This window comes from Microtus oregoni, unplaced genomic scaffold (assembly GCF_018167655.1).
Source record: "Microtus oregoni isolate MIOR12 unplaced genomic scaffold, Mior012 000006F_ref0000085, whole genome shotgun sequence".
NCBI classification, from domain to species: domain Eukaryota; kingdom Metazoa; phylum Chordata; class Mammalia; order Rodentia; family Cricetidae; genus Microtus; species Microtus oregoni.
This window is the reverse complement of record NW_024543065.1, coordinates 52,002,594-52,018,544: the sequence shown is the minus strand read 5'-3', so window position 1 is coordinate 52,018,544 and position 15,951 is coordinate 52,002,594. Positions and strand designations below refer to the sequence as shown.

The following is a 15,951-nucleotide window of genomic DNA, read 5'->3' as shown; positions in this document are numbered from 1 at the left end:
CTGTTAGAATGGGCCACTAAGCCCAATTAGCTGTGGAGAGCATTCTCCTGTGACCCATGTTACAACCCTTTCCTGCCTGCTGTGGGGCAGGATGGGAGGCAGGGCAGCCTTAGCCTTCAGGTGGAGGAGAATGGAGGATAGACGCCTTCCAGAGTGTGGGGGGCTGACAGGGGATCCAGAGATTTGCAAGGGGAGGGTTGAAGGAGGACTTCATGAAGAGGAGACAAAGAGCAGCCCCAAGCAAAGGTCACTTTTTCTGGTTTCACAATTACTGTCCTATGTGACAGGAATGCTCAAACAGCCTTTAGCAGAGTAGAGCCAGCACTTATAGCCTTTCATCTGAGGCTGATGGGTAAACCTTGGCTCCAGGGGCCCCCTAAGCTCACCGCTGACGTCCCTTAGGCTGGCCAGAGACTGGGGGAGAACTGTCACCCAGCATGTCCAGTGACACCTCCCACCCCATCCCTACCAGTATCCTTGGCTAGCTTCTCCAGACTGAACAGAGGCAGAACGCTCCTTCCCAGCCCCCACCCAGCATTCCTGGGATTTTGTTCCGGGCTGATTTGGCTTGTGAGGACCCTGGAATAGAGTAGTCTGTGACCCTAGGTTTTGACCTGTGACCCTCTCTTCCGTCCAGTGGACCCAGTGGCCTGAGCTCCTTCTCCCTCCTCCACTCACCTGCCCCGAGCCAACCCACGTCTCCTCCCCTCCCCCCAAGGTGGGGAGGGAATGGCGGGGAGAGAAGGAAGAAGGGGGGTGACATTCCTTGGATTCCCTGGATGGGGGGATGTGAGGGAGTCAGGGAGAGCAGAGCAGAGGGAGGGGCTCCCCATGCCCACCCCATCACCAAAGAGGCCTAAGAGGACCTAGGAATTGAAAACCCATTAAAGAGAAGATTGACCCGACCAGTTCCAGGCCACTGCTCAGTCAGAGGAGAGACGATTCCCAGCAAGGTGGCTCTAAGGGGAGGGCATCGTAGAGCACCCTGGGAAAAGCCAGTCATGCAGGAGAGACTACAGAAGGAGGCCAACACAGGAAACTAATTGTACCAGGAACCGCTGGTAAACTCCGACAGTTCACAAATCAGAGGCGGTGGGCACCCTTGTAATCCCAGCACTTGGGAAACTGAGGCAGAAGGATTGCTACGAGTTCCAGGCTAGCCTGAGCTACATTGTGACACCTGTCTCCAAAAAGAAAACAAACTAGGAAAAAGATCCACCTGCAGCCGGGAGGTAGGGCTGCCATCGTGGAAATGAGTATCAAGGCCCCTGAAGGAGGCCAAGAAGGAAGGGAATGAGGGTCCTCGTGGTGTCCCTCAGATCCCAGCTCTGGGCACCAGCTAGCCTGGTTGGTCGGTCAGGCCCCAGGCCACGGAGGACAGCCACGGGCGTGGGTTGGATCAAAGCGGCGCGCGCGCGCGAGGCGGTGCAGGCGGTGCGGATGGGTCCTTGCGCGCGCGGGTGGGAGGTCCTCTCTGGGCAGTGGGAGGTCTTGGCCTTGCGCCCAGCCTGGGGATGTGGGGGGGTGGGGGCGTGTCCCGGGGCGTGGCCTCCGCTGCCAGCCTCACCGCTGCCGAGAGCCTCACCCCGGCTCAGTCACCGCCACCACCGCAGGGAACATGGAGCCCCCAGACGCCCGCGCAGGGCTGCTGTGGCTCGCCCTCCTCCTGGCGGGCCACTCAGGTATGAATTGGGACTGAGGGCAGAGCTGAAAGCTGGTGTTGGGTTTTGTGGGGCTGGCCCCCGGGGTCCCCGGAAAGACAAGGGGAACAATCTTCCATCTCCCCAAGGAGTACAATCTAGGGATTCCCTACCATGGAGGAAGACGGGGAGGCCTTGGGATGTCCCCGATCCGAGAGTTGAGGATACCCCAGCTCTGGAGCAGACACAACCTTAGCCAGCTGCCCCTTCCCGTCTCTCTGGGAACTCTGGAATCTAAGCCCTCGACCCCTAATAACCTTGGGTACCTGGAATCTGGGCTCTGTTCTCCCTGGTCCCTCAGACTCGAGTCCAGCACCGCCCCCCCTCCCCGCCCTCCTGCTTAGTCAAAGCAGCTTCTGCTAGCACACTAAAGAGCAACATCCCAGAGCTGTTCCCTAAGTGATTAAGTTTGAGCTTCCTCGGGGAAACTGGGGACCCCGCGGCTAAAGCACTTCCTACAGTGTGGGGTTTCCCCTCAATTCAGAGTCTAGGCTGTCTCTAAAGGACCCACCTCTCTCAGAAAGGGCCGGGAGTACCAAGCCTGGCAGAGAACGTGGAACAGTGTTTCCGACTGAAAGGGCCCCTTTCCTGGAACCCCTGATAAATCCACACACCTGCACGTGGTGAGAAGGGAGGAGGAACAGAGGGGCTCGGGAACACTGGGAACAGGGTGAAAAGGGATAAGGGAGGACAGAGGATATCTATCTGCTTGTTGGCTGTTTGCAGCTCACATCCAGCCCTGGGTACCAGTCTGGCCCCACATCGCTCTCCTGGGACAAGTTGGGGCCAGAGGTGGGTGCCTGGGAACCCAGGCTCCTGGCACAAGCGTGGTATATAGTTAGGAACCAAGGAGTAGGCCTAGGCCAAGCTGGGCGGGGAAGGAATGATGCCAAAATGCCGTCCCAGGGGGTAGATTCCCAGCAAGAACTATGCTACCCACCAGACCCTGATAGGAGTCTAAGACTCAAGCTTCCAGGTCCCTAGGACCCTGAGGTTAATGTTTCCAACATCCAGCCTCCAATGCCTCAGGCTGCTGGGAGTCTAAACTCCAGCCCTTTCTGCCTCAGGACCCAGGCTCACTCCCTGCCCAGGTGACTCACCTTACTCTTTTCAAACTTCTCTTGTAAAGAGATGGGTGGGGGGTGTTGTCAGGGGGCAGGTAGGGGGCTCTGGCGCCAAGCCGGGCAGGTCTCAGCCAGCCTGGCCCTCCCACATTCCTGAAACCTGCCCAGCCCTGTCCCCCCTTGCCACTCCCACACACCCATCCAGCTCCTGGCCCAGCTGCAGCCTGCACCCCAGCCCCCCACACATCAGAGAGCAGAAGGGCCCCCAGGAGCTACCGGAGAAAACAGGATGGGATCATGAAATGGAAAACAAAGATGGAGAAAGACCTGTTCTTCAGCCCCAGGCCAGGTCCTGCCCTGGGTGCTAGAGGCCAAAAGGAGAGACAGGCCTGACCCTTCCTTGAGGGGATGTCTGCTATACTAGGAGAAGCAAGACTTTAGCTTAGAGTGCTGAAGAAGGCTTGACCTTAAACCTTACAAGTTGAGAGCCTGGCCTGGTAGCACAGGACTTTAATCTGAGCAGTCAGGAGGCAGAGGCATCTGTAGATCTCTGTGAATTTGAGCCTGGTTCACATAACTCGCAAGTTATACAGAGACACTGATGGGTCCCAGACGTGAGGAGGACCAAGGAGGGAGAGAGTAGCTGCATTTGAGGGAGAAGGTGGGAGCCTGGACTCCTGTCTGAGAGAGGAGGCAAGGGTCTGGACCTCTGTGTCTAAGGGAGGACATGTGGGCTAGTTTTTTCCAGTCTGAGATAGGAGGCTCGGTCTGGAGCGCTCTCCCTGTTAGTAGCACTGGGTAGACATTTGACGCCACACCCATCCTGCAGGCACCCAGGCTGAGGTGCATGTGTCTGTACCCCCGCTGGTGGACGTGTCGCAAGGACATCAGATCACCCTGAACTGCATACTACGGGAGCACCCCGAACATTATGTGATGGAATGGTTCCTTGTGAGTGCTCTGTGCTGAGAGTTGGGGATGATGTGGGGATGATGTGGGAAGGAGGTAGAGGAGGATCCAGTGGCCTGGTCACATCAGTACCCATCAACTCTTCCTACACGGGATCCCCTGGCGTGTCCAGAAGACCCCACATGGAGCTTTCAAAAGCCACATTTCCATTTACAGTCAAACACTTGCCTAGATCTACACCTGCCTACAATCCCCCAGTGAGGGGCTGGGGTGTGACTCAGTGGTAGTGATTGCTTAGTATGTGGAAGCCACCAGGTTCTCCCCTTAGGCCCAGAGGGAAAAAAAATCTTAGAGGGATTCAGTAGTAAGGGAGTGCTCACAATCCAAGCTAAGACTATTCCTGTTCATACCCCCAGGTTGATGCTTCTGGGTCCCGACACCTCCTAGCTTCTGGGGAGCCACAGGGCTCAAAGCTCCGGTCCACAATCCACAACTCTCGGGGTCGCAATCCCGCATATGCTCTAGACTCCCGCGGGGGACTGGTGATAAATGATACCCAAGTGGGCGACGAGCGGGACTACGTGTGTGTGGTGAAGGCTGGGCCAATGGGAACCTCAGAGGCCACCTCAAGAGTCCGTGTGTTTAGTGAGTGTCCCCAACACTATCCTGAGGAGCGAGGGTGGATTGGGGATGGGGGAGGGTCAGAGAAGGTCCTCCTGACATGACCATCTCCCCAACAGCAACCCCCGAGCCTACGGAGGTGTTTCCCAACAAAGGAACGCTGTCTGTGTTGGACGAGTCTGCCCAGGAGGTAATGTGTCCTGGAGTTGAGCAGTGGGTGAAGAGACCCAAGACCTTCTTTGTTATTGCTTTGTTTTGTGATATGGGAGACTGAACTCAGGGCTTTCTTTGAGCACGCGAGGCAGGTACTCCTTGGGTATTTTCCTTGTTTGGTTTTTGTTTTTGTTTGGGAGGGCGACTTTATGTAGCACAGGCTATCCTGAAGCTTTCTGTGTGGCCACTCATACCTTCCAAGGACTGAGGTCCTAGGCATGTGTCATTGTAGTGGTTTTTTTTTTTTCTTGGTTTTGTTTTTTTTGCAACACTGTCTCATAGCCCAGTGTGATCTCAAACCTGCTGTGTGGCCAGGACACTTCTGCTCCCCCAGCCTCTACGATTGATTCAAGTGCTAGGCTTACCCTAGCTGTGGCTTAGGGTTGTGTGAAATGGGGTCTCATGAGGCTCAGGCTGTCCTGGAATTCATTATGTAGCCCAGGCTAGTGCCAAACTGATGTTTCTATCTCAGCCTCTTGAGGGCTGGAATTACATTTGTGTGCCGCCACACCTGTTTCAGGTTTTTAATTAATTATTTCACTAATTATTTGTTAATTACGTGCCACAGCGTAAATCAGAGGACAACTTTTGAGGGCCGCTTCCCTCTCTATACCTCTACACGGTTCCAGGGATCTAACGCAGGTCTTCCGTCTCGCCCACAAGCACACTTACTGACTGAGCCATCTCATAGGCCTAGGCTCTGGGCTTTTTATTGGGAGGAACTGGAGTCAATGAGATCTGTTTCCTCTCCTGGGGAGAAAGCCCAATGGACATGTCTCAAGGGGAGATCTGGGGAAAAGAGAACCAGACTTCAGAGTCCTGGCACCAAGCCCAGGCCACGCCCATGCCTTTCCCAGATTGCCACCTGCAGCAGCCAGAACGGAAACCCGGTGCCTAACATCACATGGTATCGAAACGGGCAGCAACTGAAAGTGCCCATGGAATTGAACACAAGTGAGCCATCAGGAGCCAAGGGGAATGGGGGTTGGGGTGGTGGCTTGTGGCAGGGGTTAGTCACCTCGTCCTGCTGCCTGCCTCTCTCACAGATGGTTACATGACCAGCCGCACCGTCCGAGAGGCCTCGGGCCTGTATTCCCTGACCAGCACCCTCTACCTGAGGCTCCACAAGGAGGATCGGGATGCCAGGTTCCACTGTGCTGCTCAGTACAAGTTGCCCTCAGGTCAGGAAGGCCACCTGGACAGCCCTGCCTTCCAGCTCACGCTGCACTGTGAGTCCCCATGACTCCCGGCCCCTGACCCAAGATCCTATCCCAGCAAGGCCCAACTCCCAGACCCTGATTCCAATCTGTGTCCTCACCCTACCTTTTCACCTCTTGTAGAAATAATGAGGGGATGGGCTGCTGACCTTTGACCTCAGCACCCCAAACAATCATACTGATTCTGACTTCAGTATAGGACCCTGTACCCCATGGGACGCTCACCTTCTCCCACAGAATTGGTTCCCCATATGACATCTTGTCTTAAATCTCAAATTGTACAGTGACCCCTGACCCTTGAGGCATTCTGTCAATTTACCTAGATCTCTGACCTTTGCTGTGTTCTGAGAATGAGTCTGGACCTCTCAAGTCATCTCAACACTGGAGAAGCTGAGATAAGAATTTAGAGAGTACGAAATCTAGCTGAGCGACAGAGAGGGAGCCTGTCTCAAAAACCAGACAGAAGGAATAGGACACATACACCACACACACACACACACACACACACACACAACAGAAATCTCAGCAGAACTGTGGTGGCACACGCCTTTAATCCCAGCACTCGCCTTTAATCCCAGCACTGGGGAGGCAGAGGCTGGCGGATCTCTGTGAGTTCAAGGCCAGCCTGGTCTACAGAGTGGGTTCTAGTACAGCCAGGGCTACCCAGAGAAACCCTGACTCCGAAAAAAAGTAGAACTGACCTTTCCCCTTGACAGATGACCTTACTTCCTGTCTTCCCACAGATCCCACAGAGCATGTGGAATTCTGGGTGGGAAGTCCATCCACCACGGAAGGATGGGTGCGTGAGGGTGACGCTGTCCAGCTGCTCTGCCAGGGTGATGGCAGCCCCAGCCTGGAGTACTCCTTTTTCCGCCTGAAGGTAATTTACTCTGTGGTCCCTTTGGATCCCACCTGATTCTGGGTCATACTAACCTCATCAGCCTCTTGCTGATGAGGGAGATGGAACCCAGGACCTGTCTCATGTTACATAACTGTGCTTCCACTGAACCACAATCCCAGCCCTCACAGGGGTGGGGGGATTCTAGACAGGGGCTCTATCACTGAGCCACACCCCAGCCCCTCACTGGAGGATTCTAGGCAGGGGCTCTACCACTGAGCCACACCCCAGCCCCTCACTGGGGGATTCTAGGCAGGGGCTCTACCAAAAGACCTCTGACCCTGACTTGAGGTGGTTCCTCTGACCCTAACTTGAGATGGTTTGGAGACTATACCCACCCAGTGTGACCCCTGACCTTTGGCTTGAACAGGCTCTAGTCAAGTATGACATCGGCTTGGTGACCTCTGACTCCACCCCCAGTTGCCCTCAGAACAATTCCTAATTCTTGCGTCCCATCTACTTTCTCAGAACAACCAGGAGGAACTGCTAAATGTCAACCTCAAGGGGAACTTGACCCTGGAGGGGGTGCACCGGAACCAGAGTGGCACCTACGGATGCAGAGTGGAGGACTACGATGCCGCCGAGGACGCACAACTTGTCAAGATGCTAAAGCTGCATGTGGCCTGTGAGAGCTTTGGCAGGGAGGGAGGGCAGGGAGTGGTGAGGCTTCACCAGCTCCTCTCCCTCAGGGTCCCCACCCTGGCTCCTTCCAGAGTCCTAGTTCCAGAGCACACATTTGTCTCTCTCCCCTGTCTGGAACCTGCTGCTCCTCCCCAGTGCTTTATAGAGAAAGATCAATCCCCTTTTAACCATCTGTGTTCCCCAGAACTGAGAGGCTTTGCCATCAACTGACTCCTCCCCCATGGAGGCCACAGCTCCAGCACACCGCAGGCTCCTCTCTTCCATACTAACTCCACAGGATTATGCTTGGCTCGGCCCCGGTTTCTAAGCAGCTTTTGCATTCACTTCACTAGGAAGAAAGTGGTCTTTAGTGTGCGCATCTGAGTGCATGTGCACACCTCCTGTGCATGCATGTGTCAAGGCCTTAGCTGGCGTTACTCAGGGTTGACACTTTAGATTTTGAGAAGGATCTCTTTATCTGCTTGGAGCTCTCCTGTTAAGCTAGACTGTCTGGCCAGCCAGCATGCCCCAGAGATCTTTCTGCCTTTGCTTCCTTAGTCCTAAGAGTAATCATGCACAGCTACACCGTACCTTTTATGTGGAATCTGGGGCTTCGAGACAGGGGCTCTACCTCTGAGCCATGTCCCCACTCCCTCACTGGGGGATTCTAGGCAGGGGCTCTACCACTGAGCCACACCCCAGCCCCTCACTGGGGGATTCTAGGCAGGGTTCTAGGACTCTGGTCCTCTTGTTTGCCCAGCAAGTACTCTACCTGTTGAGTTGTTGTGTTTTGTTTTGAGACAGTCTCATGAAGCTAGACTGGCCTTAAACTCACTGTACAGCCCCCCCCCCACAGTAACAGAAACAGAAGGCAAGTGCTGGCCCAATCCCTTTTAATCACGTTAGTGTGTCTTAGAGCAGTAGCACTGATAAAACGGAGGTGGTCGGTGACAGAATTGAGTTCCCTAGAAGTGTTCTCTGCTACCACGTCTGCAGGTAGAGTGTTTATGGAAAGTCTCTTGTGATCCCTGTATTCAGAAGTAGCAAGAATGGGCAGGCGTGAAGTTTAACTGTGGTTTACACAAGGTCTAGCAGGACAGGGAAGGGGGTGGCCGACGACACTCCACAGTTGCTTGCAGTTAGCACGATGGAATTGGACCTGTCTGTGTGTTGTGCAGGAAAGGGGGTATGACCTTGGGTGAGGGGCTCCTTGCAGTTGAGGGCATTCCCACCAAGAGCTGACAGCTGAGGGTTGACAGCTGCCAACCCCCCTTGCAGCAGCTGGGAGAATCAGTTGTTGGTGTTGGAAGCGAGATCCCGAGATCCGGGTGTCCACAGCGGCAGGGGCAGGGAGGCCTCTGAGAGAAGGGGACACATGGGTAGGAAGCTGAAGAATGACGTGAGAAGCTTGCAGAGCCGAAAGCCTCTGCTGCAGGCAGATGACCTGGTGCTCGGGCCCTAGAAATGAACTTGGTATTCTTGAGAAAACTAAACCCAAAAACAAGGTCTCTGTAACTAAGCAGATAGTGTTCAAAGGCTAGGCAGGCTCTTGTAGGCTGGCCTAATTTGTCCATGATGCCCAGGGTACTGGGAAACCATAGCAGGATTTTAAGCCAGAGAGGAAGGAAGATGGCTGGACCAGTGTGTTCTTTGAAAGCATTCCTTGGGCTGCTCAGTAGAGGATCGACCGAGATAACCAAAATGAGGAATAGGGCTGGCAAGATGGCTCAGCAAGCCAAGGAGCTTGCTGCCAGGCCCAATGGTCCAAGTTTGGGTCTCACATGAAGTAGGGAGAGAATCATCTGACCTCTGTCCATGTGCCACGGCACTCACGCATGCATACATGCACACACAATAATAAAAATACAACTTTTAGGGGCTGGAGAGATGGCTCAATGGTTAAGAGCACTGGCTGCTCTTCCAGAGGACCTGGGTTCAATTCCCAGCACCAACATGGTGGCTCACAACTGCCTGTAGCTTTACACCAATGTACATAAAATAAAGTTAAATTATTTAAAAAAAATACAACTTTTAGAAAGTGAGGGGTAAGCCAAGCAGTGTAATGCATGCCATTAATCCCAGCACTGGAGAAGCAGAGGCAGGCCAGTCTCTGAGTTTGAGGCCAGCCTGCTCTACACAGTGACTTCCAGAACAGCCAGGGCTACACAGAGATACCCCGTTTTGAAAAACCAAAAAAAGAGAGGAGAAAGAGACAGCGAGGGAAGACTAGTAGAGAGATGGTAAGGACAGAGAGTGGGTCAGGTAAAGGGAAGTAGGGGGAACCTTCTCAGAATAGACAAATAAAAATCTTAGTTTTTCTGTAAACAATGTCTTAGATAGCCAAAGTTAGCCTGAAACTCTGATCTTCCCGCCTTAGCTTCCCAAGTGCTGGGATTACAAGCACGGAACCACCAAAACCAGTCAGAATTTTATTGTCTTTTGAGATGCTGACATTTGAACCTAGGGCCTTTTCCATGTTAGACAAACACTCTACCTCCTGTGTTTATATACAGCTCGAGCCCTTTAAGTTGTCTGATCATTTTAAATTATTCTTACCGTTTATTCATTTGTGCATCTGTGCGCATGGAAGTCAGAGGACAGCTTACAGGAGTTTGTCATCTCCTTCCATGTGGGTCTAGAGGACCGGTGTCAGCAGGAGTCTAGCCAGTGAGCCTTCTTGCTGGTCCAAACTCAACAAGTTTGTATGGAGGTGGAATGAGGGTGGTACAGAGGAGCAGACATTTGAGCTTAATTAAACAAAAGCTTGAGATAGAGAGCTGGAGGTACAGCACTGAAGCAGAGCCCCTGCCTAGAATCCCCCAGTGAGGGCTGGGGGTGTGGCCCAGTGGTAGAGCACCTGCCTAGAATCCCCCAGTGAGGGGCTGGGGGTGTGGCCCAGTGGTAGAGTACTTGCCTTGCTCGTGGCATCCTCAGTACTGCAAAGCCTCAGATAGTAGGTCAGATAGTGCATTCTTCAGAGCTGTTCTACTAGTGCTGACTGCAGGGCCTGAATGGAAAGTAAAGTTGCACGGTACTGGGTTGAATTAGAAAGAACAACAAGGTGTTGTCTGCCACTGATAGCTCTCTAGAGGCGCCCTTGCTGAGTGGACAAGGGCTGGGGAATGTGAGCATGTTTCTCCCCTGCAGACCTGGATCCCCTGGAGCTGAGCGTGCCCGAGGAACTCTTCGTCTTCCTGAACAGTAGTGGCACGGTGGTAGACTGCTCCGCCAGAGGTTTGCCTGCTCCTACTGTGCGCTGGACCAAGGTGACAGAAGGAAGGAGCTGTGGGGCCTTGGCTGCTCCGCCTCAGCCTCTCAACCTCATGGTCCTCCCCGGCTTCCTTCCTGTCCCTGCCCTAGGATTCTGTGACCCTCGCACATGGTCGCACTCTGGCTCTCGATGCTGTTACCTTTGACTCTGCTGGTACCTACACATGTGAGGCCTCTACACCCACCGTCCCCCTCCTGAGCCGGACACAGAGTTTCCAGCTGGTGGTTCAAGGTTTGGATTGTTGGGCGCCTTATGTGGGGGCAGTGTCTCTCTTTCGTTATCTTTCTTTTGTTGTGTCTGCATGTGTCTTGTGTGTCTGTGTGTGTGTGTATGTGCATGCCTGATGCCAGAAGTCGACCCTGAGTGTCTTCCTCTATCCCTGTCTAATTTTTGTTGGGGGAAGGCGTGGTGCAGGGACGCGTGTTGTGAGACAGGGTTTCTCTGTGTAGCCCTGGCTGTCCTGGGACTCACTTTGTAGACCAGGCTGGCCTCGAACTCACAGATGTCTGCCTGCCTCTGCCTCTGGAGTGCTGCGGTACAAGGTGTGCACCGCTGCACACAGCTGTATTTTTTTTTTTTGTCTATTTATTTTGGGAGTACAGTTTGTGGTGGCAGGAGAACACCCCGTCGATTGCAAGGAAGGAACTCTGGTTGTCGGGCTTGGCAAGGTGCACTTTTGCATGCTGAGCCATCCTGCCATTCCCCTCTGCCTTCTTCTTGAGACCTGGAGCTCACTGATTGGCTGCTTAGGGGACTCCAGAAGTCCTCCTGTCCCTGCAGTCCTCCCACCCCAGTACTGGGGTCCTAACTGTGCACTGCTGTACCCATTTTTATGTGGGTGCCAGGGAGCAAACTCCGGTCCTGAAACTTGTATAGCGAGCACTTGGTCTGCGGAGCCATCTCCCCAGTCCCTTCTCTATTTTCTCCTTGTTCCACTCCTGTGTCTCTCTCCTTTCCCTGGCAGTCTGCCTCCCCCTCACTCTGCTGCTCCCCACCGCCCACAGGGACACCAGAGTTAAAACCAAATGAGATAAAGCCCATATCGGGGAACAGCTGGATGGAAGGAGACGAAGTCACGCTGGTCTGCTCCGCCCAAGGCTACCCAGAACCCAAACTCACCTGGAGCCAGCCAGGCGATACTGTAAGGGACATGCCTTGCCACTCTGAGCTTACCCCAAGTTCCACAGGGGACCCTGACCCTCATCGATCCAAGCTTCATAGCCCCTATACTCCACCTCAGCCTACACCCCCAGCCCTTGACCCCCAAGGGGCCTGGCCTGACCCAAGCCTCCACAGCCAGCAGAGCCTCCCTTTGAGGGCAAAGGCTGGATGAGCAGCTCGCTGATGGTGAAAGTGACCAGCGCCCTGAGCCGAGAGGGCGTGTCCTGTGAGGCATCTAACGTCCATGGCAAGAGAAGCCATGTCTTCCATTTTGGCTCTGGTGGGTAACCAGGAGGGGAGCAACTGGGTGGACACGCAGGCGCCCTGATCTAGGGAGCCTAGTACCTCTTTGTTGTCTCCTCGCAGTGGCCCCTCAGACTGCCCAGGCTGGAGTGGCTGTCATGGCTGTAGCCGTCAGCGTAGGCCTCCTACTGCTTGTGGTTGCTGCTTTTTACTGCATGAGACGCAAGGGGCGCCCCAGCTGCTGCCGGCGAAAGGAGAAGGGGGCTCCGTAAGTATTTGCAGGCTTCCAGTCCTTCTGCAACCATAGCCCTGTCCTGTCCTCAGCCAAGCCCTCCAGCTCTGCTGCAAAAGGAGTCCCAAACCCATCAGCTACCTGCCCTCCCCCACCTGTCTTCACCCCTCGCCAACCCAAGGATAGCCTTGCCTACCACCCAGAATCCCAACCAGAGCCCCCTGAAGTCTCCTTAGTCAGACCATGTCTGTCTCCATCTGTCATCCCCAGTTACAGGCCTCTATCCTTAGCTCCAGTCTTTCATTCTGACTGAAGTTTTGGAGCTGGGACCCAGACTTTACATCAAACAAAGCCTTGCTCCTGAGCCACACTCCTAGCGGGACAGTGGTGGTGCAAAGTCTTTTTCATCCCAGCGCTCAGGAGGCAGAGGCAGACGATCTCTGTGAGTTTGAAGCCAGCCAGGGATACACAGAGAAACCCTGTCTTCAAAAGCCAAAAGAAAAGAAAATGCCCTACAGACTTGATCTTAGGAAGCATTTTCTCAGCCAAGGGTCCCTCCTTTCAAATAACTAGCCTATGTTAAATTGACATAAAACTAGCCAGCACACGGGGGAGGGGAGTTCCAGGGAGTTGCTCTACCACTAAGCCATCACCTGGAGATTCTAGGCAGGTTCTTTACACGCATCCTCGGTCCCTTTTGGACTATTCTGTGACAAGGTTACATTGAGTTGTCCAGGTTGGCCTTGAACTTTCCTCTTGCTTTAACTTCCCAAGGCTGGGCTTAGAGCCCTGTGCCGCAAAGCCCAACTTGTCTCCAGTCTAGACTTTGTCCTTCCAAAGTCCCACACAGGGCTGTTTCCACACCAATGCTAGTCACACCCTGACCTGCTCCTTAAAGTCACACTTCCAGTGGCGGTCTGTCTTTCTCCGTCATAGCTACATCCCCACAACCCATGTCTGTGTTTACCTCAAACCCCACATCCTGTACGCGGTCCTACCTTACCTCACCTCTAACCTCCTATAGCATCCTCAGCTTCTGCCCATAACTGTCCAGGCCTCTTTCTAAAGTTAACCTTGCTTCTAGCCCATCTCCAACCTCAGCAACCCTTCCCTTCCCTCCTACCACCAAACCCACTGCCATTGCCACCCCGACCCCACTCCCAGTTCCGATCTCGAGCAGTGATCTTTCCATGATGCCACTGTCCTCTCCCAGGCCAGCCAGGGAACCAGAGCTGAGCCACTCTGGCTCAGATCGTCCAGAGCAGACAGGCCTTCTTATGGGTGGGCCCTCCGGAGGAGGCAGAGGTGGCGGCGGGGGATTCGGAGATGAGGTGAGTGATGGCCTGGGTGTCCATTGAGGAAGCAACTGAGCACAGGGCCAGTTTTGTGGGCTCAGGCTGAGCTACAGGTTCTGTCACCAGTGCTGAGGCTGAGGACCTCCCAGAGGCTGTCTCTGGATCTGGAACTTTGGGCATCGTCGGAGGACCGGCTCTGCGCACACGCCTCCACCTCCTTCCTCCTTCAGTCTCGGCCCTCCCTTCCTTCCTCTGCCTGCTGGGCAGGGACCCACAGTGGCCAGTGGCCTCAGGGAGGGGAAAAAGGGAGGGTGGGGGAGGGCTGAGAGGGGGCCTTCCTCCAGGGAATGGAACTCTCCCAGGCACCAGAATAGCTCCTGGAGCCAAGCCCAGGGACCGGCCTGGGACAAGGCGCTGAGGGTCGGCAGGCCGGGGCTATTTTTACCTCCTGTCTCCCTTGCTGGGCACTGCCCCCCACCTGATACCCTGCTGTGTAGTCTGACACTGGAGTCCCCAACCCACCCCATCCCTGCCCCTCGCCCCAGCCCATCATCATGGACACTGGATTCTTAAATAAATGCTGCCTGTCACGTGGATACCTTCCTACAACCAGATCCTCTTCTGGGGAAGGGGAGGGGGTAAAGGGGAAGGGAGGGTGCAGGCCATTGTCCCCTCCTACTACTGCTGGCTGTCTGCCTCCTCACACACCCTCAGGAAAAGCCTGATGTCAAGGAGAACGCAAGAGACAAGCTAAGAGAGAGTGAGAGACAGATAGCATGGGATGAGACACAACTAGCTGGTGTTGGCAGAGCCCCGCCAGGGGTCCACGCACTAGCCTGGACACTGTACCAGTGCCCAGTGCCTGCTTAGGGTTGAGGTCCTTCTCCTCTTAAGGAAAAATTCCTAGAGTCCCTAGGGAGCTGAAACTAAGGCTAGAAAAATCCTTTCCCCCTCCTGGAGGAGCTGGGGGCTCCCTGGAGAAGCAGGGGTCACAGGAGGAATGCAAAAGGGACCTGGGGCAGTGCTGAAACTGACAGACTTCCTAAGGTCCAAACGGGAAGGGTGGGCAAGGACAGAAGCCTGGCATGGTGAACTGTGCTGGTTATCTGAGCAATCGGGATGCTGAGGTGATTGGGTTGTGAGTTTGAGGCCAGCCTGGACTACATGGCGAGTCCCAGGCTGGGAGCCTGCAGAGTGAGACTGTCACAAAATAACTGGAGTCAGGTGTCTTAGTGAGCAAGGTCACTTTCTGCCAACCCTCATGAATTGAGTCGTATAGTCCAGGCTGGCTTTGAACTAACACTGAGTAGCTGAAGATGACCCTAAAATCCACGTCCCCCTGCCTTCACTTCACAAGTTATGGGATTACAGGGGAGTGCCACCACTATTTTACTTTTTTTTTTTTTTTTTTTTTTGAGACAGAGTTTCTTTGTGTAGCCCTGGCTGTCCTGGCACTCGTTCTGTAGACCAGGCTGGCCTTAAATTCAGAGATCCATCTGCTTCTACCTCCTGAGTTCTGGGACTAAAGCCATGCACCAACACTGCCCAGAAGTTCACATTTTTAATACAGTAGACACCTTCCCCTTGACACAAGGGATTTGTCCCAAGATTCCACTGAATTCCAGAAACAGACATCACCAAGCATTCTGTACACCGTTTTTCTCTTACACACATGTGTCTCTGATGAATCTCACTTTATAGCCCAAGTCAGGATGAAATTCATAGCTACTGAGAAAGCCAAGTGTGGGTCACATTTAATATCCCAGCACTCAGGAAGCTGAGGCAGGAGGATGACCATTAGTTCAAGCCCCTCCTGGGCTACAGTGTGAAAAGCCTGTCTCAATAAGTTAAGGAAAGAAAGACTAGAAAGAAAAGTGAACAATCATTAGTAAAACGGAAGGCCGAGGAGATGGCTCAGTCAATAAACTATTTTGCAAGCATAAGAATGAGTTCAATCCATAAATCCCCATATGAAAAGCTGAACAAAATCCCAGTGCTTCAGAAACAGACTGGCTTGCTGGCCAGTTAGTCCAGCCTCTTTGGCAAGATTTCAGACCAGTGAGAGACCCTGTTTCAAAAAAAAAACCAAAAGGTTGGGGCTAGGCAGATGGCTCAATGGTTAAGGGTGTTTACTGCTCTTGCAGAAGACTGGAGTTCTGTTCTCAACACCCACATCAGGCAGCTCACAACCACCTGTAACTTCAGCTCCAGGGGATATGGCGCCCTCTTCTGGCTTCCGCGGTCACCTGCACTCATGTGCACATACCCACACATAGACACATGCACATAATTAAAAGTAAAATATATTTGTTTGCCATGGCTGCCAGGTCCCCTGGAACCATAGTTACAGACAGTTATGAGCTGCTATGTGGGTGCTAGGAATTGAACCTAGGTCCTCTGGAAGAGTAGTCAGTGCCCTTAACCCCTGAGCCATCTCTCCAGCCTGTAAAATATCTTTTCCAAAGATTGGTAGTGGCTGAGGAACATCTGAGGTTGTCCTCTGGCT

The 15,951-nt window shown here is 53.8% G+C and overlaps 1 protein-coding gene across 1 annotated transcript; it reads left to right on the top strand.

Moving 5' to 3' along the window:
* Positions 1-1,567: 1,567 nt before the first annotated feature.
* On the top strand, positions 1,568-14,036 carry Bcam (basal cell adhesion molecule (Lutheran blood group)). Its single transcript, XM_041653952.1, has 15 exons — positions 1,568-1,682; positions 3,594-3,715; positions 4,090-4,318; positions 4,414-4,484; positions 5,365-5,461; positions 5,554-5,736; positions 6,468-6,604; positions 7,091-7,247; positions 10,391-10,509; positions 10,604-10,745; positions 11,519-11,655; positions 11,811-11,955; positions 12,042-12,186; positions 13,364-13,481; positions 13,572-14,036. Exons 1-15 carry the CDS (start codon positions 1,619-1,621, stop codon positions 13,575-13,577), a joined length of 1,872 nt encoding a protein of 623 aa, XP_041509886.1. The 5' UTR covers positions 1,568-1,618; the 3' UTR covers positions 13,578-14,036.
* Positions 14,037-15,951: the final 1,915 nt, after the last annotated feature.

Coding starts and splice junctions, on each gene's coding strand:
- Bcam (XM_041653952.1), top strand. CDS start 1,619: ATGGAGCCCCCAGACGCCCGCGCAGGGCTGCTGTGGCTCGCCCTCCTC. Junction 5,462..5,553: donor GCCCATGGAATTGAACACAA/GTGAGCCATCAG, acceptor CCTCTCTCACAG/ATGGTTACATGACCAGCCGC. Junction 5,737..6,467: donor CTTCCAGCTCACGCTGCACT/GTGAGTCCCCAT, acceptor GTCTTCCCACAG/ATCCCACAGAGCATGTGGAA.